We start from the raw sequence: 27,334 nt of genomic DNA on the forward strand, positions 1-27,334 counted from the left end.
CAAAAACCTAGCTTTAGTTCCCACGTTTGCCAAACATGCTGCATTTTTGGTATAAAGTTAGTGTAAGTTAGGCATACATGAACAATTTTGGTTTCCATAGCAGCAGTTTAAATATGGTGTTCTTTTTCAAACAATAAACACAAGAGGAAATTGTCTATGGCAAGCATTCTCTTTAGATGTTATCTAGAAGAAGTTTTTATGACTGGGATTTCAGAACGTGGTTATGGTGTTCACTGCATACTGTGAACATTCACATACTGTATGTAACCTAATCCAACACTATACGTTCCTACTTACATAATTTCCTTGAAATCTTTATATAAAATAATAATAACAATAACAATAACAATAATAATAATAATAACAACAACAACAACTTCTTGCTACTACTATCGTGTTACGTGTACGAGTCAAAACAGAAACAAACTGAAGACTGTCAAGATAATATTCGTCATCGGCATTCCATTCATTTGCAGATAGTGTAGCCTACGGCAGTTGGAATAACATCGACATGTTAACGGAGTATGGAGTCTTTTTCTAACTATTTACCATAGTGATAAATAAAAAAAAATGCAATTTGCAAAAAACGGTGCATAACATTAACAACAACAACAACAATACTAAATGCCCTAGTATGCAAAAAATAGTGATTAATACAAACAAAACACGTCCGTTAAAAAATACAACTTGACAAAATGTTGTGGTACAATAATATACCACATTATTGCAAATATAAAATTTCAAAAGACAAAAATAATTGACTAATACAGTTATCTAAATTTCAAAAGACAAAAATAATTGACTAATACAGTTATCTACAAGTGTATGTGTCGGCATTAGTCTGACCTACCTTTTTTTGGCAGCCAGACAGAAACACCGTTTCAATAACTCGAAACTTAAAGTGAGGAGTAAAATCGAAACTTGGACTTGCTTTGCCCCCCAGACTGGTGCTACAGTGCACGGGGTGTTCTTTTTCAGAAACAAAAAATACAAAATACTAGTCAGCTTTAACAAGTTTTGATCTATCAACAAGCACTTACCGTGCTCCCATCTTTCATGATTATCTTTTTGACCAACAACATGATGCGGTCGGTCTGTTTCTTCTTTTTCTCTTGATTCATTTCGTCACATCTTTCCGGAATTATATAAAATCCATGTTGCGTCGATATCGGTGGTATATCCGCTTCTTCCAGGTTGTCTTATTATTGTTTGCTGTTTAGACTTTGTAGTGTAACTGCGTTATTATGGATTCCTCTCTCTCTCTTTTCTCAGCTGAACGTACAGTGCACTCTCTTCCTGCCGCCGCCTTTGACACAGCCGGAAATAGCGTCACTCGGGTAGTGAGTGACGTTAATCATCAAACAGCATAAAGCCAAGCAGGCATTCCTTTGTAATCATTGAAGACATACTAGTACAGTAGGGTCGTTAATCTTTTAATTAAATTAAACAATAAGGAGTAACTGGAGGGACAACACCTTCACGTCAGCCATAATATCTGTTCAACGTTACTCCTGGAAACTGTGGTTTCTTTCTTTCTATCCTACTATTACAAAAAACAATGATTGCTACCTGCAAGTCCGAACAGCATTTCAAAAGAAAATTCACCTTGGTCATTACTGCCTGAGGGCTGAGGAGAAGTAATCTGTTTGCTGTGACAAGTCCTCACCCAGTCCATAGACCCAGAGGGTTCAGCTCAATGCACCACAGATGGCGACTACAGAATAACCCATTCAGAGCTTCCATGGAGCAGGGTCAGGCAGAGCACTCTGTGGCTGACACTGGAACGCACCAAGCTAAAAATAATTCAGAACTGTTAGTGGTCAGGTTTCCCAATGAGGTCAAACAAGATGCCTGAAACTCCATGGCTTACTGGCATGTTAACAAAGAATAAGTTTTTTGTTTTCTAATTGCAATGCTTTATTGGAGGTCTGAGTAGTAGTTTTATCACAATTCGGATTGCCAAACCATTTTTAGATAAGGTTATACATTGATTCTTAATCTAACATACTGTTTATCAACACTTGTCAAATAACAGTTATTATAAACATTGCTTAAAACAGTTGCTTAAAGTTTTGTGAACAGGGCACTATATATCAAATTATATTCTTTATTGAGCCTTTCGGACAGTTTGTCAAATTGTTCAACACAAAAATTGCCCCGAAGGTGGGGGAATGTGATATGATCTAAGCAATGACAAAGATATTTAACATTAAACTGTGTGGTGTTGTCAACATTGTGTTTTTTTTTTTTGTTTATTTTTTTTTACAACCTGTTCTTGCTTCTACATGCATACATTTTTGTTAAGGCATAACACATGCAACATATAAGAAGTGGATGAGCACATGTGTTCAGTCCACACTTGAATGTGGTGTGTATTGTGCTGAAGTACAGACTTACAGTATGTATTTGCTCTTATGTGGCCAGTGATCTGGTCAGGGTCAGAATATGTACCACCCTCATTATCTCCTGAACCCGGAAATGGCATTTTATTGGCCGTGGGAAAGGTGTCTGTGTATCAATGTATCCTAGCAACATGTGCGCTAGTAGAACAGAAGTGCAAAGCAAACAGATCACAGAGTGCAGTTGCTTAGTTTATTGCAGTGCACTCAAAAGAAAGCACTTTTTCTTTCACGGAAATGGCATTAGCAAGTGGTCAGTGGGTTGACAAGGAGATCAAAGGACATCCACCAAGCCCGAGGTAAATGATCAAGCAGGTTTCTGTTTTAGAAACATACTGTACTTGTGGTTGCATGTTTGTCTTTTGATTCAGCAATTTAAATCTTTGTATTTACATTTTATGAACTGTAGTGTACTTTGTAATAATATTATTTGGCAATGGGTTCAGGTTTGTGTTTATGTTTTCCATCTGTTGACAATTAACAATTATTCTGGTATGACAAGGATGTGTCAAAATATGTAACCGGGCAGAAGCTGGGCGCAGATGGGCGACCCTGCACACTGCAAGTAAGCATTTTAACCATGATGCAAAGCAGCCAGGCTCGTGTGGCTTTGGAGCTCTAAACTTCATCTCATCTCACTGTCAGGGGACCGAATCCCTAATGGCAGTGTGTCACACTTCACTGCACGTTACACTCAGATAGATAAACACAGATTAAATTATACATTTGTTATATTGGTACAATGTTATAGATTACATAAAGTTTGCTATTTGTTTTGAGAAAAGGGCTTCTATTGAACATTTACAGTATCCAAGAAAATAGCATTTTTAATGTCGCCCCATTTATCATATTGTGACTTTGTGTTTAGTTCTGCATGTTTGATTGTAGAAATTGCCTTATGCTTGCATGCGAGCCTGCTGATAGGGTCACTAATACTGAGGACACTAATAGAATATCAACCTGCTGTATATCAACACCCACAACCTTATTCCAAACCATTATATTTTTGTATGAATTAACAAACTTAAAAAAAAATATATATATATATTACACTGCATATAGGTAACATCAGGTAACTTTTGTAAAAAAGATTGACACCCTGTTACAACAGGTATAAAGATAAATGCATGATGGCTGAGAATTTATGTACTGTTCACATTTTCCCAGGTACGGACATGCACTGGCCGTGGCTGGAAACATAGCATTCTTGTTTGGAGGTGTTTCTACTTTGAACTCTCCTGTGAGTAAACAAGATAAACGCTTTCATTTAATTGTTTCTTGCTTTGAATAAATAAGATTTATATCTATTCTTTGTAGCTTTTCATGTATGAAAACTTTGATCACCTGGTGCATAAAGACTGTTTGTTTTTCTTTTTCTTCTTTTTCTTCTTATTTGTATGTCTTCGATTTCTGCTTCTTCTTCCTCTAAAGCCATAAATACACCATGAAATTGTGGCCATGTAACCCAGGGTAGTACTGCTGGTAGAAACAGAGAAAGAGAGTGTGGAATAGAAAGAAAGAAAGAAAGAAAGAAAGAAAGAAAGAAAGAAAGAAGACAGGGGTATGAATTGTGAATTGTTTCAATAGGTTATTCCTGCAAACCGTTCAGTAACAAAAAAATTACATTGTTGTCCTTGAGCAATGAGAGAGCATGATCTCTCAAATTTGTATTATCACTGTAAGCTGTCTTGCCTAAGCAGCAGATTTTGACAATTACTAAATCCTGAAGGCAAGAATTCAGCTTGACAGGTCTTCTGTCTGGTACTTGAAGGATCACCAATACTTTGCTAGATAAGCCACTTGGGACCCTGAATGTAAATAAACTTGACTGTCCTGTCTTTTTAGCAAAAACAACCCTTTTCAGTGCTTTTCCTGTTCTTTCCAGGATGGTCAACCAAAATACCACAATGATTTTTACATCTTGACAGGTAATCATATTTACAATTTTAATTTTAATTGGTATTTTATTTTTAATTGAAGATTAAACACAGTTAACCATATTATCATATTTTTTATGGTAATTCCAATAACCAATTTCAAGACATTGTTGTAAAAAAAAAATATGATTTATTATAAACTATCTTTGACTATGTTGTGGTTTATCCGTTTTTTGTATTGCCTTTTATATGTTTTACTGTTTATTCGATTTCAATCTTGACCACACTTACATAATTACATAGTTTCTCCTTCTGATGTGAGCTGGGAAGTGATGCCCCAAAATGGACAGATCCCACCAGCAAGAGAAGGGCATTCACTTTGGTATGATTATTCTAATAATTTATTTTGTCTTGTGCATTATGATAATAGTGCTTGCAATAATTGTCAAAGAGTGTTTACTGTACTTAAATAGTAATTGTAAATCAATATTATTTGCATGGTTAACATTCCACAGATATAGTGTAAGCATTATTATATATACCTCACACATTCTTAAGCTTTCTTTTGCAAATTATTTTTCAATGTAAGGTTTGGCATGGACACATACAGTGTGTTCAAAATGTTTGCTTTACAGTTACTTTTGTTTAGCCTTTTATAGAACATTAGTCAATGTAAGTGTGCTTCCATGGTAATAGGTTACACAAATACACAAAAGTAATATGTAACACAAGGAAAGGACTACTCCCACCACCCATTTTCTGTTAAACATAAGGCAATGTATGAAATATGTCTACAATATCCCCACGATATTTAAAATAAACAGAAAGATAAAGTTTGGAAAACCCACTTAGTGAAACTATTTTTTTTTCTCAACATACTAATTATTATTTTCTCCTCAAAATAAAAGTGAATACATTGTGTTACTCCATAGTTTGATAAAGAGCAAACTCTACCTATTTGGAGGCTCTTCCTTCTCGCAAGCTGAAGAATGTCTTCCTGGAGTGTACAGCTTTGACATTGGTGAGATATGAGGAATTCGAAGCACACCTATGTATTACACACACTTTAGCTGTTTGTAAGTACCAGCCTGCAAATTAATTGTACAAACAATATAAAGTAATTTTGTTTGTCATCATCTAATGATCTTGAAAGGCATCAATGAGGAAACAAGTTTAAGGTTTTTATTTTATATTTATAGGATTTATAGATGCAGATTTGAATTGGAAAATAAATTTTAAAAATCTTTACTGAAGCAGTCTGCTGCGGGTACTTTGTTAGTCCCACTTTTGTTTTGTTTTTAAAATGAGAAAACGCAGTTAACAAGCTTTGGGTGAAAAATGTAAAAGTTAGCATTTTAGCATCAACTTAAATTCTATGCTTACACCCATTAGGTCTTTAAAGCACTTGCTTGGTATATGTTGATATCATGATATAACAATACTTGCACTGACGGATTTCATTTATAAAGCTGTACAGCTTTTCATGCTTTAAAAAAACATTTTGTGTCTCCCGTTCTTTGTCATCGTTACTGTTTAAGCAAATACTTTTCTTACTGTTATTCAAAACACAAAAATAAAGTATCCAAATAAAGTGCGTGGTCCCTGCTGAGAATGTTTCTATTTTCATTTCACAGGGCAATAACTTTATCAGAGGTTTATTAAAATATGAAAGACAGTCGTTGTTGCGATATATTTAGTGTTTAAGAGAGTAAAACCAAAATTTTAATTTTTGCCAGGAACATTAACATGGGAAAAGTTAAAGACCAGTGGAAGGGCTGTGCAGAGTTTGAAGCACAGTTCAGATGTTGTTGGGGAAAACATCTATGTCTTTGGAGGTATATTGAAAGGCAATGCTTGTGATGACCTCCTTGTGTTTAACACAGGTCAGTAAATACTTCTACCATAAACCAGAAACTTAATTTGTGTGTCAAAGGGAAGATCTCACCAAGTTAGTGGAAGGGCTGTTATGTCAACAGAATGCAGAGTACAGTGGTGGAATCCGTGTCTATTTTGTCAAGCTTGTAGGGAGTACATCAATAATGTTCAAACTCTACGTTGCTTTATTGGAATTAGTCATGGCATTAGTCATTGCATACTACATGCACACAGCAACATTATAAACATTTGACTCAATAAGCAAGTTGAAATGTCCCTGTTATTCATTGTTTTCTGTTATGGTATAACTGGAATATTTTCTGTTTCAGTGGCATTGACATGGACTCCAGTCAAAACCACTGGCTCTGTTCCATCTGCAAGGTAAGTTGCTCAGCATACACCAGCGAAATAGAAAATTCCTTTTTTGGAAAATGCATAAAAGAAAGCACTGAACCACAGAAACATCTGGTTCATATGAAGTAAATTCATTGTCATACTTCCTGCAACTCTAGTATTTGGAAAGGTGAAGTCTTAAATAGGCCAGAGACCCATATAAAACCTAAATACTTTAGGCAAGCTTGAGTGAAACATTTTATCCCTAAATTTCCATTGTATGATTTATTTTTAGCTTGCTACAATGGTTCTTTGATATGCTTGGCCATTGCATGAAATACTGCAACTGCCAGTGTATTTATAGAGGGTGCGTGTTGAGTGCACATCAGTTGTTAGTGTCTTAAGAGACTTCACAACAGCAAGGCTCAACCTGTAAAAAGAACCCATCCAAAAGCAATTTAGTGTTGTCTTAATTTCTAATATTCATGTCAGAGTTAAAAAGTAGATTCCCCTTAACATCCTTAGATATTTTCCATTGGTAATGCTAGGCATTTTTTTCCCTGTCTGCTCTGTACATGCCGTGCACCACATGTTGCTGCCAGGGTATGATAACAGCAATCCTCAGAGTAGCATTCTCAAGTGAAATCTAATCGTGTCACCATCTGTCACCTTTTATGTGAACCCCACTAGTACCTGGAACATTGAGAGCTCTTTTTCTTCTTACTGACAGAAAGAAAACCACAATGGGTAATAATTTATTTGCATGATATTAATAAGTATTTAATTGATATGCAATACACATTTATTGAAGTTCAATCACATGTTAATAAACAGTGTATAGGTAGCAATAGAGGTGCTTGTCTGTGTGTATGCCATTGCAGCTTTGTATATTACATATTTATTTTAAGTGTGTTTAACACTTACATTAGTAGTTATAATTATTGTACATAGCTTCTCTGCATGGTTAAATATAATTTATCATGTTTTGAGAATAATACCAAGAATGCCTATTCAACCAATGGACGGCTCTTGAGCTCAACAATACAGCGCTTTTGATTTAGTGCAGTGAATTCTGGACAATTACTAGTTTTTAATAGAAGCCAAAATGCTAAAACAAGTGTAACATGTTCAATGAGCACAAATGCTGAAGCGGTGAGTAGTATTGCATTTCTATTGATTTGTACAACACTGAACTTCAATAAGTGGTAATTGCATATCAATTAAATACTTATTTAAGCCTCTCATAATAAAACTGAACTCTCTAAAGGCTATATTATTACCACAAAGAGCAAAATTAAGTCTTATTTAAAATTGTATGTGGTGTACTGTAGGTCTACCCTGTATGTATTTTATAGAACACAATCCATGTGGTTATAATGAACTACCAAACTTTTCAATTACTATTTATTTGGAATTTGAGTTTAAATTATACATTACAGCAGAGAAATCAAGCAATGCGAAGTACAAAAATAAATATGTGCACTTTTGATAGACACTTTTGATTTTATGTAGAATATGTTTAATTCAGCAAAGAATCGTGTCCCTAAGGCATTATAATTCAGTAACTCACTTGCTTTAGTTATTGCATGTTAGTGCTTTGGTCTAGTTTGTGGTTCTCAAGTAGCTTCCCCACCCCTTTTTATGATGTTTGCAAGCATTCTAGGTAGTTCTTATTGTAATAGCATTTTCTTTTGCTCAGGAGCTGCTTCAGTATTTTAGTAAGCACCAGCAGCATCTAGAACGCTGCTGTTTAGAGCAAGCACAACAAAGAGAAACCTGAGCCAAAGTGGTAGATCACTAGATGCTGCTGTTTCTTACTTCTAAAGGTGGGGTTACACTTACAACTCATGCCTGAGCTGGCTTACGGTTGATCAGATTAAAAAATTATTATCATTTGAGCCACCTGTTTACACTTGAGCACAGTCCAAAGCTGGCTTTGGTCCTGTATGCACATGCATAGCGCCTGAACTGTAGTGCGTGCCTGATGAAGTCATATTGACCACCCCTTGCGTGAAGACATTTCCCTTCCCCAGAACAGTGTTTACAAAAACTCAACAGGAGGCAGAGCCTACTCAAAAAATGTTAAATAAATAACCTTTATCTGGCAATTATACATGCTTAAATGTCTTTTCACATTATAGCACAAATATAAAAACCTGTTTGTACTTTGGAATCCTCTGCCTCTGTCTCTCTCAGCGTTCTGTCAATATATTTTTTGGTTCTGTTGTCCGAGTAACAATACAAACTTCCTGTTGCTGTTGTCTGTGCCTGTTTGATGCTGACAATGGGGGGCGTTGCCCACAAGTGTACGTGGCAAATGTGAGCTGACTTAGGTACCGATGCATTCACGGTAGAGTAAAAATAGACCAAAGCCATCGCAGAGCCTCCCTTTTGAGACGGTTGAACTTAGGACACCTGCGTTTATACTACTACTACAAAAAAAGCCGTCCTAAGAGCTCAGCCACCTCAATGCTAACTTAAAAGTGGCTAGTGTAAAGAGGGTATAAAAGACACATTGGCCTATACTGATGGAGATTTTTACACTAGTATAGTAAGCAGGCATCACCATAAATGATTCCTGATCAAGTCAAAGCAAACTACTGTTCGAAATGTCCCCCTTCTTAACCACATTTTTGAAAAATATTATCTGTTTATTCCAAAGGGGAATTCCTTACTTATTCATCTCTTGCCATTTTGCTCTAAGGGACAGGTTTTATATTACACATTTAATTTATGCAACTGAGTTACAGAAAGTATCCTTTTCCATCAGACATAAAGAGGAATCAAAAACCTAAGACAATTAAAATACTTATATTTCAGCCTAGTGTGTTTCTGAAAGCTGATGATAACACAACATGGTAGTGCATTTCCCTCTCAGTGGATTGTGTATAGATTTCAATATAATATCCTATTACAAGAGATGTACAGAATTAGCTTAGAGTAACTCTGCAATAATACTGCAACTTTATTAAATATTAAATAAATCTAATATTTTGGCAGTTGTTAAATGTAACTGTGGGCAATATACTTCAGCAGTTTTGTGTTTGATATAACTGAAAAAGGATATATTTAGATTAGCTGGTTGTTCCAATAAACCTTAGTTTTTGTTTTCTGTGGTAAAAGTATAGCAACATGTAAAGAGTTGTATAAGAGCAGTTAATGGTAAGGCATTTTATGGCAAGATAAAGCAAAGTATAAGGGAAATTAATAAGTATTTTTGTATCAATAATATTGATACAAAAAAATGTCTGTAAACCACAACCACAAGCCACTATTCTAATGTTTAATAGACAGAAAATGCATTATAATTAACATTTACTGCAATACATTAAATAATGGTTCTTCTTAGGTTTAACCATACAACTGCATTACTTGGTGAACAGATCTACATGTTTGGAGGCAGTTCAGCAGAAGATTCCTATTACAAGGATATTTACATTCTTGATACAGGTAATTATAAATGAGTATCAAGTCTAATATTTTATCAGCAGGCTTGATTCGATGTACAGTATTGTACGCATAGGAACGGTTTAAAAATGCTTTTAAAAATCCAGTGTTTCATGGGTAACCTGTTACATTATTCCATAGTTTACCATTCTGTGCACTTAGTCAGACACCAGATATTCTGATGCTGCTTATTTGTATTCCCTAAAGGTAGTTTCAGTTTGGGAGATACAGGTTTGTCTGTGCAAATCGTTGTTTGTTACCCCTGTATATTGAAAATATTTTACAGGAAAGAGCTTATATTTTCAACACAGGCTTAAAAGAAAACAGCCCATAATAACTCTATGTTTCTTTTGAACATATTATTATATGTGGTGTTATTGCTTAATAAAATGAAGCTGGGAGGGAACATATGACTCGCATCATGTGTGTTTCACTTCAGGGACTCTGGCCTGGCAGAAGTGCGAGGTTAAGGGAGATTCGCCAAGTGGGTCTGTGAGTCAGACATTCACTGCCCATTATGACAAGGTAAGTATAACGGAATTAACCTTAAAGATGCACTGTAGCACCTAAGGCTTTTAAATCAATTGTCCTTACCGTTATTAGCTTCAATAAAATTGTAATCCTTTAAATAGCTCATGCACGAGTTAAAGCTTTGTGATAGGGCCCTGACGTGGCCATTTGTAAGCTTTGATGAGGTTTTCTCTTTTTTTTTGTGCCAATGTATTTTTGCATCACCATTAGTTTATTAGCATTGTCTCTTAGAACATTAGTTGGTTCATTTCTATATTCTATAGACAGAACAAGATATGACAGGTTGTGTAGTTTAATGCTGTAAACACATTAAAGAGGATCTGACAGAGAAACAAAAGATGGTGAAGCCCAAAGTTGTTTTTTTTTTAAAAAAACATCCTGTCATTTGTTATTTGTAATATTTACAGAGTTTGAACCAATGGTGGAAATTTGCCAGTGGTGTTATTTTATTAGTTTGCCAGAATCCATTGTTCCTGGTGCAGCAGAGAGGTGCGCAGGAGTGTAAGTGATGTAGTATTCTACATGCACTCTAACTGTACAATTTAAGACAAAGTAAACATGTTTACTTTACTCCACAGGGTTTCCTTGCTAATGTTACCTTAAGCATCTTAGGTTTTCAGGTTCTTTTGCATCTCACAATTTGACACATACTGTACTAGTGATTCTTGAGTGCAAAAACTCAGCAATTACATAAGAACTAAATAAAACAAATCCCATGCAAAATATATCCATTTTATGTGATAAAATAAGTTAACATGCTGATCAGAGGGATGAGTACATATCAGTGCCCAATAAGTCTGAATAAAGTGCTGCACTTCCAGATCAAGGGAGATGTCACGTCTAAACAAAGAACCACCATTAGGAGAAAAGGGCTTGACGTGATTGTAAAGTGGAGTGGAGCTGTTAAGAAATGAAAACTAACACATCTGTCAAGTGGTAACTTTCCACCACTTCAAAATGTATAGTTTACAAAATAACCCACACATTACAATAAATTAAGTCATAACATGTACAGTAAAACCTATCCAATCCAGAGTCGCTTGGGATCGGAAAATTGTGCCGGATTAGACAGTGTGTTGGATTAGACAGTGTGCCGGATTAGACACACTGTTTTTCACAGCATCAGTAATATATTATTTGAGAGATGACAGAAATATATGGGACGTCAAAATAGAATAAGTGTTTATGTGTATAGGAGTACGCATTTTTGTTTTACCAAGATATTTTTTTTAGCAGCTCAACTACAAGTTATAATAATAATAATAATAATAATAATAATAATAATAATAATAATAATAATAATGATGATGATAATGATCGTGAACTGGTTACACCGGAAACCCTAACCTCTTAATTACCGTTCTTTTATCTCCTCTTTCATAGGATATCTACTTATTTGGAGGTAGATGTGAAAGCAAAAATGGCACCACAACAAATGAAATACAAAAGTTAAGCATCGGTATGTGTTAGTAATGTAGTAGAATAAGCATTGAGTTTTGCTGACAAAATTGTTTTGCTGCACCACACACTGCTTTAACTGGGTTTCATAGGTGTGGTTGGCACCACCTGCTGGTAGAATTTCACAATAAGCAAGACATGTTTTATATTCCGCATGATTGTATTATTTAATGGAGGTAATTATACATCACTTTGAAAGTGATAGATAATGGGATAGTACACCTTCATTATATTAATAAAAACAGACTTTGAAAATACATGATTTAAATATCTCCTGCAGCAAAGTGTTAATGCCATATACTCCTCTGCAGAGGAGAAAGTGACCCCCAGTAGGGGGGCAGCATGCAAACTGATGCTGATGAACCATTGTAATGCAGAGCATTTTTACATATTTCATTCATAACTTCAAATACTCAATCATAACATCTTCAGGAATGCAAAAAGAAAAGGTAAACAGCATTTTCACGGAATTGTCTTTCTCAGTATTTACCTTACCTTACCTAGTACAGTATTACCTGCATTTCAAAAAGAGAATTCTCCTTGTGACTTTCAAAAGTCCATCCTATGCTATTAAAAAAGACCAGTACAGTATTTTCTGTGATAATACCTACTAGATTATATTAATAAAGTGTTCAACAGTAGTGTTAAACAAAGCTGCATTCTGGTTGAATACAGTATAAAGGGATACTGGTAAGATTTGCTGCTGAGCTAATTTGAACTAGATATTTTAATCATATTCCGAAGGCTTTACTGCACCATGATTCCCTTTTATTTAATTTATGAGTTTATATATATATATTTTTTTGGAACGGCTGACCAGACCTCGGATATCCCTTAGATCCTGCAGCCTTTAATCATGATCAAAGTCACACCTGGTCATTTGCATGGTGTAAAGTAAAACAGTTTTATACCTTACAGTAGGTTATTCATTGTTTTTGATTTTTTTATGATGTGAATGAATAAAGCAGCACGTTGGCTTAAAAATAATTGCTTTTAGACCTGTATTTTTCAGGACAGCTGTCTGTTTAGTGGAAAAGACCAATATGTTGTGTGTTTATTTTCTGTTACTAGAACTGGGTAGGTTATGTTAAAGGGGTTTATAATACCAGCTTCAAGGCGGCAAACACAATGAAAGCCTCCCTCGTTTGTAGAAGAATGCGTGTTAATAATTTTGCAATCTCTTTACAGCAAAGATGAAATGGAAAGTGCCGCTTTATGTAGGGATCCCTCCAGCTCGCAGGCATGGTCATGCAGCATTTATTCTCCACAGTCACGTGAGTGCAGAATGTGTTGCTTTGAATAATGTTAATGGTAACTAAACATGAAGTGTGATTTATTTCTGAATAGTCAGAGACAGCATGACTTTCTATGGGAAATCTTTACATACTTAAACAGAATAAATAATACACTTAATGTCAAAAGAACTTAAACTGGCATCAAGGATATTTAGACATCTAATATTCTCCAATGGAAACAACTGTCCCATTTGATAGTTTTGGTGACATAATAAACCACAGGAGTCTTTATTAAGCTCTTTAATTAATGTATCTGTGAGAGAATTTGAAGGCCATTTGTTTTGGTAGTCTTTGATAGTGTCAATAAGATTGTTAAATTGGTTTTGTACACAATAAATGTTATATTTGTCACATACTGATTACATTAAACAAAGCAGCAAAGTTATGTTATTTCACCATACATGCTTACATACACGTTACCTAAATAGACATTACCTTTAATTAATTACCATGTGTATACTAGCTGCACTTACCAGGGATCGGCCATCAGGTCTTCTTAAATTTAATCAATCACTGATGTTGTAGGAAAGGTCTCAGATACAGTTAAGAAAATGATGTCTTGTTTATTAAAGCAGGCAGCAATTACAGATATAGAATTTAAGATTCTCACCCAAGTATTGACCAGCAAGATGACCAAGGACAGCACTCCAACAGGCAACTTGCAAATGTTGCTCAATGCTCTCAAAAAGAGCCCCTGTTTATACTGACGTCACATTTGCCAAAGTAATGCCACCAGTTGCCAGGGCAATGTCCTTGCTCTACAGAGAATGAATTTGATCGCACCCCCGCAACTCCAGACAAAAACAACTATAATTATACTTTTGTCTCAAAAATAAGAGGTAGTCAAGGCAAACCTTTAAGTGTTAGCAAATATCAAACTGTCATATTAAGTCTAAGCAAACTGTCATCTCCCTGAGGATACAGTTGGTGAACGGTCACGGTACATTAACCCCACATTGTCCCGTTACACATACATACATATACAGATGTTGTGTGCTTTGCATAATGCAATCATAGTTACAGTAAATATACCATGTTTACTTCATTCAGATTTATATCATTGGAGGAGCTAATGAAGAACAGGAGTTTAATGATGTTAAGGTGATGAAACTAATAAATCCTTCTGAAAGACAACCAAGTAAGATTTTTATTTTTTTCAATGTGGTTCAAAAATAGAGTAGGGGAGACTGGGGACAGATGTAATTTTTTTTTTTTTTTTGTTTACCTTTCTCTCCATTATGCACAGACAATTTGAGTTAGTTTGACCAGACTACCAATTCCCATAGTTTTAAGAGCTCATATACATACAGCAAGTGAGCTTCAAATGTAATGTGGCCAGGGTCAGTTGTAACATTCTGTGAACAATAATTCAATAACTAACAACACATTTTATTTAACTCAATAACTAAATGTTTTATTGAAAAATACATTTTCACATAAAACAAATATTTTTGTTTATACTCAGAAACTGGATATTTTTTATGACTTATTTTTTAAACTGTTAACCATCCCTAAAATTATTTGCTTTTTAAGCAAGAATGTCACTCTGAGTCACAACTGTGACATATGTACATTTTGTTTCCTTCAGTGAAAGCTTCATGTGCCCAAAAATAGTTGCGCTAATTTTGTATGGAGTCAATTATAGCACATGTTACAACTGGCGCCAACCCAGGGAGCCATTACTAAACCGCATGTTCCAGCAAGAAACAACAAAACTAAGAGCAATCAATTGTGTCAATTAGAAGTACAGAGATCAGGGATGAGCATGATAAAAGCATGGATCCAGACACTGGTAAACATGTATATATTACAAAAAGAAAATTGAGGAAAAAATGTACTCACCTAGGTAAAAAATTGATCTTTATTAATTTCTAAATTTTAAAAGGAGGAAAAAGAAATCTATTCATTTTACAAATCTAGAACAAATCAACTAGATAACATGGGTCAGATATTCAACAGAGATGCGGGTTTCACAGTATATATATATATATATATATATATATATATATATATATATATATATATATATATATATATATATATACATATATATATATATATACATACAGATGTATATTCATTAGGCCCTAGTAAAGAATTATCAAAAAATAAATACCTGTGTCTCGACACATTCCTTCTAAGATGTTTGCAGATCCAACTGCACCATCAGAGGACACTGATGTTCCAGGTAAGCTCTCAGTTTCAGATACTGGTCCAGTTGCTGGCACTGGCTGTTTAGCTGTGCCTGGAGCGCTTCCATCCTCTGTGGGAATTGTTTGGGTCACCTTTTCTCTGTTAAAGGGACTGGCTCTGAAGCAGGTCCTTGGACAGTAGATTTGGCAGATTTTTGAAATCTGAGTTTTTCTTTAACTCAAATTTCAAATCGTAATACCATTTTTTTATATCATCTACATGAAACACTTGAAACAGCATTCACATTATCTGGGGAGTGGGTGAAAGCCAGGCAAAGACAAAACTTCCCGAACGGGGCACTAAAACAGTATGAAATGTCTTGAAAACTATATCACACGATTACTCAGCCTCTGTATATTAAAGGGAATTATTGTTATATGAGTTCTCATTGATTCAGTGCCATGTCTGGACAGGTTTTGTAATGAACATTTTTGTAATATGAAGACTATAGTGAGAGTAATCATGTGGTATAGTTTTTAATACTTTTCACATTGTTTCGGGCCAAATTTTATTTTTAGTTTTTTTTTTTTCTTTTTTGTCATCTATTATTATTATAATATCCTGTTGGGTAAAGTTGCCCTTTCTATGCTTTTGAACACTTTGAGCCATTTTCTCAACTCGTATGCAAATACACTTGCTTCAGTTGGGTGTAGTCTGAGTTGCCATTAATTTCCTGTTTAGATTCATGTAAATGTATTCATTTCCACTGCTTTGCGATATCAGCAAATTCCCTGCAAATTATTTTGAATTTGACAGACTTGCAAATATATGCATATGCAAGATACTCACAAGCAGAGCGGCATAAATTCAGAACATTTTTGAATATCTGGTCCTATAATCCAAGCTCACCTAAGCATTCTCACAAATTAGTTTGTTTCTCTTTTTGCAACTTTTAATCTCCTTTTAAAAAATAGAAGCTAATTACAGGCTGCAATTACACGTTGACAATATATCCCAATGCATCTTTTGCATGCATGTTTGTTTGGGTTTTTTTTTTTATTATTATGTAGGACCCAGAAAATATTTTTTGGTTTAAATGTATTTAGTTTAAAACTGGAAAGCGGTATGCAATTCAATATGTTAACGCAACATTATTCAGCTGGTTTCATTCAACCTTTCTGAAGCAAAATTAGTGAATTCTATAGGGTGATGTAAAACATTTGGCCATAGCTTTACTAATACCACGTTTCCATGCACAACAAAACTCAGGTACGTGCTCGAGTGTCCCCTCCTCCCTTCCCCTCCCCTCCTCCCTTCCCCTCCCCTCCCCTCCCCTCCCCTCCTCCCTTCCCTTCCCCTCCCCTCCCCTCTTCCCTTCCCCTTCCTCTTCCACTTCCCATGGTTTTATTTTACTCAAGTTGGCTCCCAATTCAGGCGGAGCCCATATTCCCTGGTCCTATTTCACTCCTCGGGCTGGCCTGAATTCTAAAGTCTGAATTTGGGCTGGGAGGAAATTACATCACTAAATGTCAATCATAAATGTTGTAGGGGGCTTGAACATAATTATACACCAGGGCTCGTGAACGCCAAAAACAAGTAAGGTGAGAGACATTTTCACTGAATAAAAAGATTTGAAGATGGCATAAAATTATGCTGCATGGAACCATCCAAAGAGTGCTGTCTGCTTAAAATAAGCAGATTTACAATGTATTTAAACTTGTCACTGGATTCATGCATTCATTTCTTTTATTGTATTGAAGTAATGAAAGAAATCCTGTCAGAATTTGGAATCCAAGGAGTCAGCAATGGGTAAGTACTGTATTTCTAAAAAGCACTGGGTAGCAATTGTTTTCACAAAGGTTAGTTTACTACAGAATCTCGCTATGGCTGTTGGATTAAATTGGTGCTTTGTTAAAAACATAAAAAGGCTAATGTTCATTTTGCAAAGCTGTCTATCTCTAAATGAATTACTGGCAGGCAGGAGTGCAAATATAGCCTCCAATTCCAAATGCTGCATGTGTCTAGGCAAGTTGCAGGGTTACAGTTAATGATCTTTCCACCTACTCATCAAGAAATCTATACATTTTTTAAATGCTGCTGTTTGTGGATGATTGGTGAAAGAAAATTAGCCAGATTAATCCAAACTGAATCTGAATGTAACCAAACAATTCAGTAAATCTTTATGCTGGTAGGCAATGTTGAGGAAAATCATATATTCATGCCATTAGCAGAGCCATTGTGGAATACATTTATGTGATTCAATTAACACATCATCAATGATGGGTGAATTGAATCGAAACAAATATATTGCTCTAAAATTACTGTGTTAAAATGTTAACTGAATTGAACAGTTCCTGTTCAAACATTTCTGACATCAGAATAGATGAGTAATTAGCTTATTCATCCGCTTCCACTATTAACATCAGCAGAGTGCTAGACTGAGGTAAGATGTTTGACTTATCGATTCACTTACAGACCTTGTTTATACCAGCTTTTCTCTCAGTGAAAAACCTGGCGGTGTAAATGTCAAGGGCCACCTGTTTTTATGTTATCCTAGTCAGGTTGCTAAATTTCTTAGGTTTGTTGTGAATGCTCTCATTCTAAAATGTCCAAGTCATGATTGACTTCTGCCAGCTATAAGTCTCACCTCATCAGGAGGGCAACTCCTTTCAGGTTGAATGCCTGCTCCAGGGCCACACCAAATCAGTCAATGTTATCCTAAATAAATTGTTCTGACATTTATGTATGTATGTCACACTTAACAGTTTTGCTGTATCTAGTAACAAAGTACACTTTGGCAAAAATAACTTCAGTATTCTGGCCCCTTGTCTTTAGGATTAAAATAAATAATAAATAAAGGAATTACTTTAAACTTCTAATTCTTTCCATAAGGTTTGCACCTACAAAGGTTCCTAAAGTCAAGTATGAGTTAACAGAGTCTCCTTTTCCAGCAAGAATTGACTCCCCTCCTCCCATCCAAGTAAGTGGTTACTGTATTATAAAGGCTTCCACACACCAGATGCGATGCATTTTTTCATTGGGCAACAAAATACTTTCTCAGCGACATGACCACACACACTAGAAGTGACACAGAGGCGATGCGACAGATTGGAAAACTGCCAATCAATAAAACTATAATAAATTGCTGTTGACAAAACTATGATCAAGACTGGTACTTATTTGTCAACATGATGTAGTAATTTTATGTGTGCCTTCTCTGATGGTATTTCAATATATGGCAATAAATCATACATACCAGGCTTATCAAGTGCCTTCAAAATGGACTCTCACATATTACCTTTCAAATCTGTATCTTCATAATTGTGATGATTGTTGTCATAAAACTCTGGGTATTTTTCCACAGCAAGTATTATTATTATTATTTTCTCCTCCGTCATTTTAGATACGGCTTCACCCTGCTGGACCATTGAAGCTGTTCTGATTGGTCAATTCCCTAGTTGTCGCATGACAAATCACCAAAAATAGGATTCAATTCTATTTATTTCGTGTCGCCCTGGTATCGTCTGTCATGTCGCCTGTGGTGTGAAAGATACTTATCAAAAGTATAGTTTCTATTCATTTTGTCGCATTGCTGCAGTTTCGCTTGTCGCATCGCGTCTGGTGTGTAGCAGCCTTTAGTTAACCACTAGTGTCCAATGTTTTTTTTCTTCAAACTTCTGAAACAGTTTATACTAAGCTGTCCCTGTTAACCTTTCTGTTTCTGTATTTGACCACACACCCTGTAGAACCATGGACAGTATTTTTTGCTTTCAAACTGTTACATGTGATTGCACAGAAGAGCTAAAGGAAACTTCCCTGCATCTTTAACTGGAAGACTTTAAGATAACATCAAAATGACATTATAATAACTCTGTTTCTGTTTTTATTTAGACCGTTATATAACAGGCTTACTGGGGGCCGCACCTGAAAAAACCTAAAAGCTGAATTTTAATATATATTTTTTTAAGTCTTTCCAGAAGCAGACACAGTGGTTGAAAAACTGTGTTTTGTAGGAATAGTTAGTAAGCATGGTAAATTAATTATTAACAGAAAACACATACAATGATTTTAAACAGGTAAGAAAATAAAAAAAAATATTATGAACGTGTACATAACATAAAGTATTATTTTAAAACCCATTATGGCAAATCATCTGAATGGAATTAAACAATAGCAATTAAAACACTGTGATAACAACAATAAAATAGTAAAAGGTCAGTACAAAATTATTAAGAATTATAAACAATAGAAGAAATTATGAATATACTCATCCGGATTAACTGTAGGTACATTTACTATCTCTAGTCTGGAGTCAGCTCATTGGAGTATGTTGACAAAACGGTGATAATTACACACATGATAGAACTAATGATTTACAATTCCGCTGTACTTCAAACTCTTTAAATACAAATGTTTGCAATAAGCAGATCTGAATAGCAATACTCAAAGGGTTTCAATTTTTTGTGTTCACACAAAATGTTAAAACATTATTTTCATTATTATAATCTTCATTGGTCATTTCATTGCTTCTTGTTTTTTCCTTCTTCTTTCATAAATATTAAAAGATATGTTGTTCTTTAGGTAGCACACCACAGAGATTTCAATACTGTTCGCAATGAAGCTATGGAAATGGTTACCAGAGCTTTTGCTATAGTGGACAATGCGTTTCAGAAGCTGGATAAGTATGTGCTTTATGTACCTGCTCTTGATTTTGATAACTGCAGACTATTAGGTTAAATGTGTTTATGTTTTCAAAACTGACAGGGACAGTTTGTCCTCATCATGCTAGTACAGTGGAGCACTAGCTATGCAGGTGTCTGCTTGAGCTCACTTAATGTGATGAAAGCTAATATTTTGGAATTCTTCCTAAAACACTTCCAGGTACAATACATTCCTATACGATTTCAAAAGAATCTGTGCCGGTGAGGTGGGCAAGATCCCAAAACTTAGTCCTTAAGGCAGAGTCCTGCGCGGGTCCAATTTTTACGACCTGGACCCGACTTGAAACTACGTCGACTGACTTAGGCCCTGTCCACACTACATAACCGATCTCGAGAACCGTACTCGAAACCGCTCTAATTAATCCAGCTCAAAACGTCCACACTGAAGTACCATTTCATGTTTAGTCAGGCTTAATGCGTCCACACACCATTAGAATAGTTCAGTTACAACTCCCAGCAGCGCAACGAACCGTGGAAATTAATACGATAGTATCCCACCATGCACTGTATTTTATTTTAAAATAATGTGTTATGCCCCATATTAACAGAGGTCCATATTGCATAAATTAAATATTACAAGTACTGCGGAAAAAGTAAATCCGAACACACACACAGGGCTTGAAGTTTTCAGGTTTTATTTTTAATCAGGTGAAGTCCCTTTAAACAAATTGAGCTGATTCTGTTTTATAATTAAACTCAGAAAAAGCTGTTAATTACAAAACAATCTTTGTTTTTACCTTCATATCTTGCCTGAGTCTAATTCTGGTCCTCTTAATTTTGTTTCAAACAGAGCTGACAAATTACGTAATTTGTTCATTCCCGATCCTACTTTTAACTCGCATTTCATTTTTGCAGTCGCCTAATTTAACGCTGTGTTTTTGTTATTTATTATTATTATTATTAAGTTATTTATTTATTTATTTATTTATTTATTTCTTAGCAGCCGCCCTTATCCAGGGCGACTTACAGTCGTAAACAAAAATACATTTCAAAGATCACAGTACAAGTAATAATACGGTTAAGAGCAAGATAAATACAATGACTTTGGTTCTAGCAAGTACAAGTACGATTCAAGAAAAATACGACTTTCCCCACTAGTTTAACAGAGATGTCCTGAAAGATTTTTTGAAGCATAAAAATGAATACCTAGTGCGGAGTGTACACTGATAGCAACTCCTTTGGGCGCCTGCTCTGAGTATTTCGCCAAACATACCACAAAGCAATTTGGGATATTGGAGGATACACAAAACATGTAGTTTGGTAAACCGTATTTAGCACTTTTAAGCCAGCTTAAATGCAACTAATACGGTTTAAAGGCATAGTGTGGACAGGGCCTTACTCACGCTCTCACATTCACACACAGATATCTCTACCATTCTCCACAGATTACACTGTGTAACAATTTCTTTTTTTTTTGGTTCCTGGGTAGTAAGTGTTATTTCCTAATTGCTTATGCCTCAAAAGTATAGAAAATGGCTATTATTCCCCACAAACTTTGCTTTTGTGACCAGGACAGTGATATTTTGAAATTTGCCTATTTTCCAGAACATTCCAGATAGATTCAGTGCTGAGTAAAGTCTGGAGTAACTTCTAGAACTTTCTAGAACTTTCCAGTAATATAAATAGTAGTATAAATACAGGGGCCTTAAGCCCACCAGTTCAGTTTAGTTCCAGCTGCCTAAGTGGATACATATCTGCATTTTTCTGAGATGGCATCAAGAGGCTGCTGGACGCCTTGAAGTATGATGAGTATGGCTGGGAGGTCATAGGAGACTTCAGAATGGTGGCATTCCTGATGGGTCTCCAAGGTAGTTTTACCAAGTTTCCCTGCTATCTTTGTCTTTGGGACAGCAGGGACACCAAGGCGCACTACCACAGGCGGGACTGGCCACAGCGGACCGAGTTCTCTGTGGGGAGGAACAACGTCAAGTGGGAGCCACTGGTGGACCCCCGGAAGGTGCTGATGCCACCACTGCACATCAAATTGGGCCTTATGAAACAATTTGTCAGAGCTCTAGATAAGGAGTCGGCAGCCTTCAAGTACCTTCAAGACTTCTTCCCTAAGCTGTCTGAGGCAAAGGTCAAAGCCGGTGTCTTCGCGGACCACAGATAAAGAAGATCCTGGAGTGCAATGAATTCCCCAAGAAGCTCACTAGTAAGGAGAAAGCGGCTTGGAACAGCTTTGTCGCAGTGGTTCGGGCCTTCCTGGGCAATCACAAGGCCGAAAACTATGTGGAGCTGGTTGAGACTCTGGTGAAGAACTACGGCACAATGGGCTGTAGGATGTCCCTCAAAGTCCATATCCTTGATGCTCATCTTGATAAATTCAAGGAGAACATGGGAGCGTACTCGGAGGAGCAAGGCAAGCGCTTCCACCAGGATATACTGGACTTTGAACGCCGCTACCAAGGACAGTATAACGAGAACATGATGGGAGACTACATTTGGGGGCTGATTCGTGAAAGTGATTTACAGTATAATCTTAAATCTCGAAAAACTACTCACTTCTAAATCTTTTGTAGTCATTTTTGTATTACTTTAGTATAAATACATGTTAATTTGGATTCATATGTTGTTTTTTTCTGACTTTATGTGAACGAAAAGACACAAATTCGCCCGTTTTCTCATTGGAAATAGGTAAATTTCAAAATATCACTGTCCTGGTCACAAAAGCAAAGTTTGTGGGGAATAATAGCCATTTTCTATACTTTTGAGGCATAAGCAATTAGGAAATAACACTTACTACCCAGGAACAAAAATTGTGTTACATAGTGTTATACAATAATAGGCTATACAGCGTGGTAGCTCCCTCTAGTGGTGTGGAAATATTTTAACATAGTAACATTAACTATCTCTACTATAAAATACCTATTTATTCCTTTCGTGCCACCAGTTGAAAGGACGCTGCACTCGTGCACAAAAGCATGACAAAGACAGTCATATGTTCATTATTTTCATTCACTATGATTCCAAAAGAATTCCACACTTCTGATTTACCTCTCAAACTATTAGCCACCACGTGATATTGTGGTCTCGGTTCTCGGAAGCAGGGTTTTCTCACAGGCCGAGGTCAGACGTGAACCCGGGAACTCCCGCTGTGAAGCATAGTACCGCTACCGCTGTACAAAAGAGCAGGGTTCCCTTGCAGGAGCAGATAGCAGTCGTATGTCTTCATGTTTAGATTGCGTCACCTGCCAGCCCTGATCACTACCCCCGTGCACGTTACACTATAAACCCTGGGCTATATTTTGTTTCACCTCATCCACAGACATATCACATAGCAGACGTGGTAAAATGATCTTATAGCGTACCAAACAAGTGGCAAAACAAACCGATTAAAACTGCTTAGTCAGCTGACGCCTGCCTAATCGTCTCCTGCTTTGGTGCAGGAAACACATTTACCTTCTAATACCTTATTTGGGAAAGGGTTACAGATGAGTACGCTGAAAAGACAGAACACGTTTTTGGTGATTTCAAATTCAGAGCCTGACCTAAAAATGAAATTTTCTGACCCGCACCGGAACCACGATCCGCTTTGTGGGAACCTGACCCAATGCAGGACTCTACTTTAAGGTGTGGAATGACCTTGTCTATGGTTGAGTTGCTAGAACCAATTTTATTTTATATGGTACCTTATTTTCTAATATAAACACACTGATTCTAATAATACATTTTTTTTTTTCACACAGTGAAAAGTCTGAGCTTTTTCAGGCGACAATTGCTTTTCAGTATGAAAAAGAAGCCTATAACACCCAACGTCAAAAACAGCAGCAGGTATTTTTTTTAACTTTTATTTATTGTTTTCATCATTTTATATCTTGTCAATTTCAATTATTTCACATTCTGTTGAAAATAAATCATTGCATAAGACATATCTATGGGGATAACCGGGTAGTTGCTAAGTTCACAGAGCTTACTAAATAATGCCAGTAAATCTTATCAAATATGTATTTCTGTCTCCCATTTTACTATGTGAAAGATGGGCACATTATGTTAAACATGTATTTGATTTTTTAATGGTATTTTTGTCATAGCATTTGTTAACTGCTGGGAATCTCTTTTACAATTTTCTTTGCTACACTTCCTGTTGAAAAAACGCAGTCTACATTAGGTGCTTATTGAAGTCAGTGTTCTTGTAGGAAAACAATTCAGCATGTTTTTTTGGGGTTTTTTTTAGACAACGACCCCTCCTGAAACTATTTTTTCAAATATAAAAATAAAACAGTCTAAATGTTTGTCATTTATTTTCGTTTAAAGAACTTTAACTCCTAGAAGCTTCACACATTGTCTTGCCTTCTCAGTACCAATCGCTGCTTGTTCCTTTAAGAGACCTCAAGAGTCGTTTATCACTGAATTATCTGCATGCAATGATCGATACATTTCCTTTACTAACAGCTTGAAATGAAATACCATTACTGAGAAATACAGGGGCTTGTTTCCAGAATATCAATGCACCTACATCAGGAGTTAGATCGTCCAAAGTTCAGTGTCAGTGTTTTGTAAATTAGCTCTTGAATCTCCACCGCCTTACGAGGAGGTTACAATGGTGCTATTCTATTCAACTGCATTATTAAAATCGGTTTCTTCTTTTTTTTCTGGAAGGTTTTTGTGGAATTTTGAATTCTTAGAGATTCATACGAATTAGAGAATGCTTGAGAATGCAATTTTATGGAACTTTGTACTTATTGTTATTATTATTTGTTTATTTAGCAGACGCCTTTATCCAAGGTGACTTACAGAGACTAGGGTGTGTGAACTATCTATCAGCTGCAGAGTCACTTACAATTACGCCTCACCCGAAAGACGGAGCACAAGGTTAAGTGACTTGCTCAGGGTCACACAATGAGTCAGTTGCCGAGGTGGGATTTGAACCGGGGACCTCCTGGTTACAAGCCCTTTTCTTTAACCACTGGACCACACAGCCACAGATTGCAGCCAAGCTTGTGACTCTCTTCTAGTTAGAATGTCCACCGTTCAATGGCTTACCACAAAACACAAATGGCTGGTTTCACAGACCGATTAGTACTGGTCCTGGACTACCTAATGTTAATTTAGGAAGGGTAAACCAAGATTAGTGCTAATCTGAGTCTGTGAAACCAGCCATTAGTTTACTTATGCTTCACTGTTTGATTATTGGGGGAGATCTTTTTTGTAACATGTTACTTGCTTTGCTCAGATATTCGATTCATTTTAGAAAGGTTGTGTATTTCCACTTCACTGAGTTTACTTGCCTCTGTTCGGTCTGCTTTCAATAAAAAGCCTAAGGAAATTGAAGCTTTTACCATTTTTATCCTTTCAGGAACTTAAGGAAATGCTAGAAAAACACAAGGCCCAGAATGAGGCATGGCTGAAAGCCAGAGCTGAGGAAAATGACAGAGAAAGAAAGGAACTCTGTAAACTCAGGGTAAAGTATAACATATTCAGAAGATAATGACAACCACTTGTTTTTAGTTCTTTCAAATGAGATACAGCCAGTCATTTCCTGTATAAACCCTTGTTAGTATTACATAGTAATAAAGCTTTTTTTTTACTGGTTAGGTTTGTTCTGGTGTTTTCAGTATGATTTCTAGGGACATTAAAAAATCCTGGGTTTTAATCTTACACACCTACTGTAGGCCAATAACTTCACCAGAAAGTTGACCATAAGCTTTGTTGTCTGATCAGATTAACCAAGATGTGACAGGCCTACTTCTATAACAGATACACAATATAAATTGGTTATCGCAAACTGTATTATACATTAATACAAACCATATTGGATGCATACAGATTTAAGCTATATGCAGTTTTAAACTGTAACAACTTCCCTCTAATTGAACCAGTTTCACCCTGGTGTCTGTTTTTATTATTTTCTCGTTCACAGGAGGAAGTACTACATGAACAAGAGAAACTAAAAGAAGAGCAATCAAACATTCAAAAGCGCAGTGAACAGCTGCTTTCTATAATGCAACAGTTTAAAGGCATGTAAAGTTCGTCAAAGTATAGACAGCTCAGGATTTCAGATCCAAAGAAATTATAACGATGAAGATTGCTGACCAATAGACATCAGTTGGGGTAAAATTACACAGCATAAATTAGTTTGGCTCTCCAAAACATTTATTTCTCAGTTGAGTGACAATAGCCAAAATATTGTATTTGTGTTCCCTTAAAAAGCACTTTGATAAATTGTTTCCAATTAACCCTGATTATCACGATTAAAATGTTTTCTAACGTCTAAATTTGTGAACGTGTGAGTGAAATACAGCTTTTGTATAATCAATTAGCATAACATCATTAAAATGCCAATTACACAATAATCAGGGGGTTGCTTCCCAAAAGCTACTTTAACCTAGTCAACCTTATGAGAGCATCTTAGAACAAACTTTGCAAAATGTATGTATCTGGGGTAGTCGTGAGGTGTATATATAAAAAAAAAAAAAAAAAAAAACTTGTATACTTACCCCTTATCGGCAATTAGTTTGCCTGTTTCCCAATTGTTTCTTAATAATGCCCATGAGAATCTCAGAACAAGTTGAATTCTCACAGGGTTTTGAGAAAGACACATCAAGATTGATTATTGGAAAACAGCCCCTCGGACTAGATTCATTACTGGCTATGTAAGGAATGCTGAAATACACAGTACGCTGTGACATTACTGTACATTTTATCATGTATTAGAAACACAAAGGTTAGTATCCATTCTGTTCTGGTGTGTGCAATTTATAATTCAAGATATTTGCATATTTGTGTAAAGGCAATTCTCTGTAACACTAAATAAAGCAATACAAAATTTAAACTATTATAACTAAGGATGTCATGTGTTATATGCATAGACATATTAAGCACTATATTTTAGAAAATGAAAAATGCAAAGAATATTTGAAAATGCTCAGTTTTTGTAAAAAAAAGTGCGTATTTGGTGCTTGTTATGCATTTCTCCAGCAATAAAATTAACATTATACATTACATCAAAGACAGTGGTTAAATGTAAAAAAAAATGTTTATTCATTTATCTATTTTTTTAATTGAAAAAAGAAAATGTAGACCAAATGACTCACACACAGCTATCATAGGGAAGACAGGCAGGAACAATGTATATTCTAGTTTTAACAGATAAAAAGATGATACAATTGTTATGTTTAAATTCCCAATTAAGGATTCCAAATGTGAAAGATATTGATAATTTCCATATCGCAATATCAATGGATTAAAAAAAATAAATACATCTTGTACAGAAAACTTGCAGAGATGTTCTTTTTATTGCTAATACTGTTAAAATATAAACA

At 35.7% G+C, this 27,334-nt stretch overlaps 2 protein-coding genes across 3 annotated transcripts in view; one reads left to right on the forward strand and one right to left on the reverse strand.

Annotated features, from left to right (window-relative positions):
• The window catches only part of LOC117971934 (hippocampus abundant transcript 1 protein-like), a 30,926-nt gene extending 29,559 nt beyond the window's left edge, over positions 1-1,367 (reverse strand). Inside the window, exon 1 of one of the 2 annotated variants that reach the window (XM_058991969.1) lies at positions 1,041-1,367. In XM_058991969.1, coding sequence (XP_058847952.1) covers positions 1,041-1,121 — 81 coding nt within the window. In that variant the 5' untranslated portion in view covers positions 1,122-1,367. The remainder of the gene's footprint in view (positions 1-1,040) is intronic. The other variant, XM_058991959.1, reaches the window with a different exon arrangement.
• Positions 1,368-2,535: 1,168 nt separating this feature from the next.
• Positions 2,536-27,334, forward strand: LOC117408840 (rab9 effector protein with kelch motifs). The gene is made up of 18 exons (XM_034014185.3): positions 2,536-2,698; positions 3,567-3,639; positions 4,285-4,327; positions 4,580-4,658; positions 5,209-5,297; positions 6,013-6,159; positions 6,481-6,532; positions 9,834-9,934; positions 10,371-10,456; positions 11,846-11,921; positions 13,109-13,194; positions 14,266-14,353; positions 17,109-17,157; positions 18,241-18,328; positions 19,930-20,030; positions 23,759-23,843; positions 25,369-25,473; positions 25,933-27,334. The coding sequence occupies exons 1-18, from the start codon at positions 2,637-2,639 to the stop codon at positions 26,035-26,037; spliced, it is 1,515 nt and encodes a 504-aa protein (XP_033870076.3). The 5' UTR covers positions 2,536-2,636; the 3' UTR covers positions 26,038-27,334.

This window comes from Acipenser ruthenus, chromosome 2, assembly GCF_902713425.1.
Source record: "Acipenser ruthenus chromosome 2, fAciRut3.2 maternal haplotype, whole genome shotgun sequence".
NCBI lineage: Eukaryota > Metazoa > Chordata > Actinopteri > Acipenseriformes > Acipenseridae > Acipenser > Acipenser ruthenus.

What these genes read in the sequence shown, in the direction of transcription:
- LOC117408840 (XM_034014185.3), top strand. Translation starts at nt 2,637, where the DNA reads ATGGCATTAGCAAGTGGTCAGTGGGTTGACAAGGAGATCAAAGGACAT. An exon ending in TTTCTACTTTGAACTCTCCT is followed by an intron (nt 3,640 to 4,284) that starts GTGAGTAAACAA and finishes TGTTCTTTCCAG; the next exon opens with GATGGTCAACCAAAATACCA. An exon ending in CCTCCTTGTGTTTAACACAG is followed by an intron (nt 6,160 to 6,480) that starts GTCAGTAAATAC and finishes TTTCTGTTTCAG; the next exon opens with TGGCATTGACATGGACTCCA.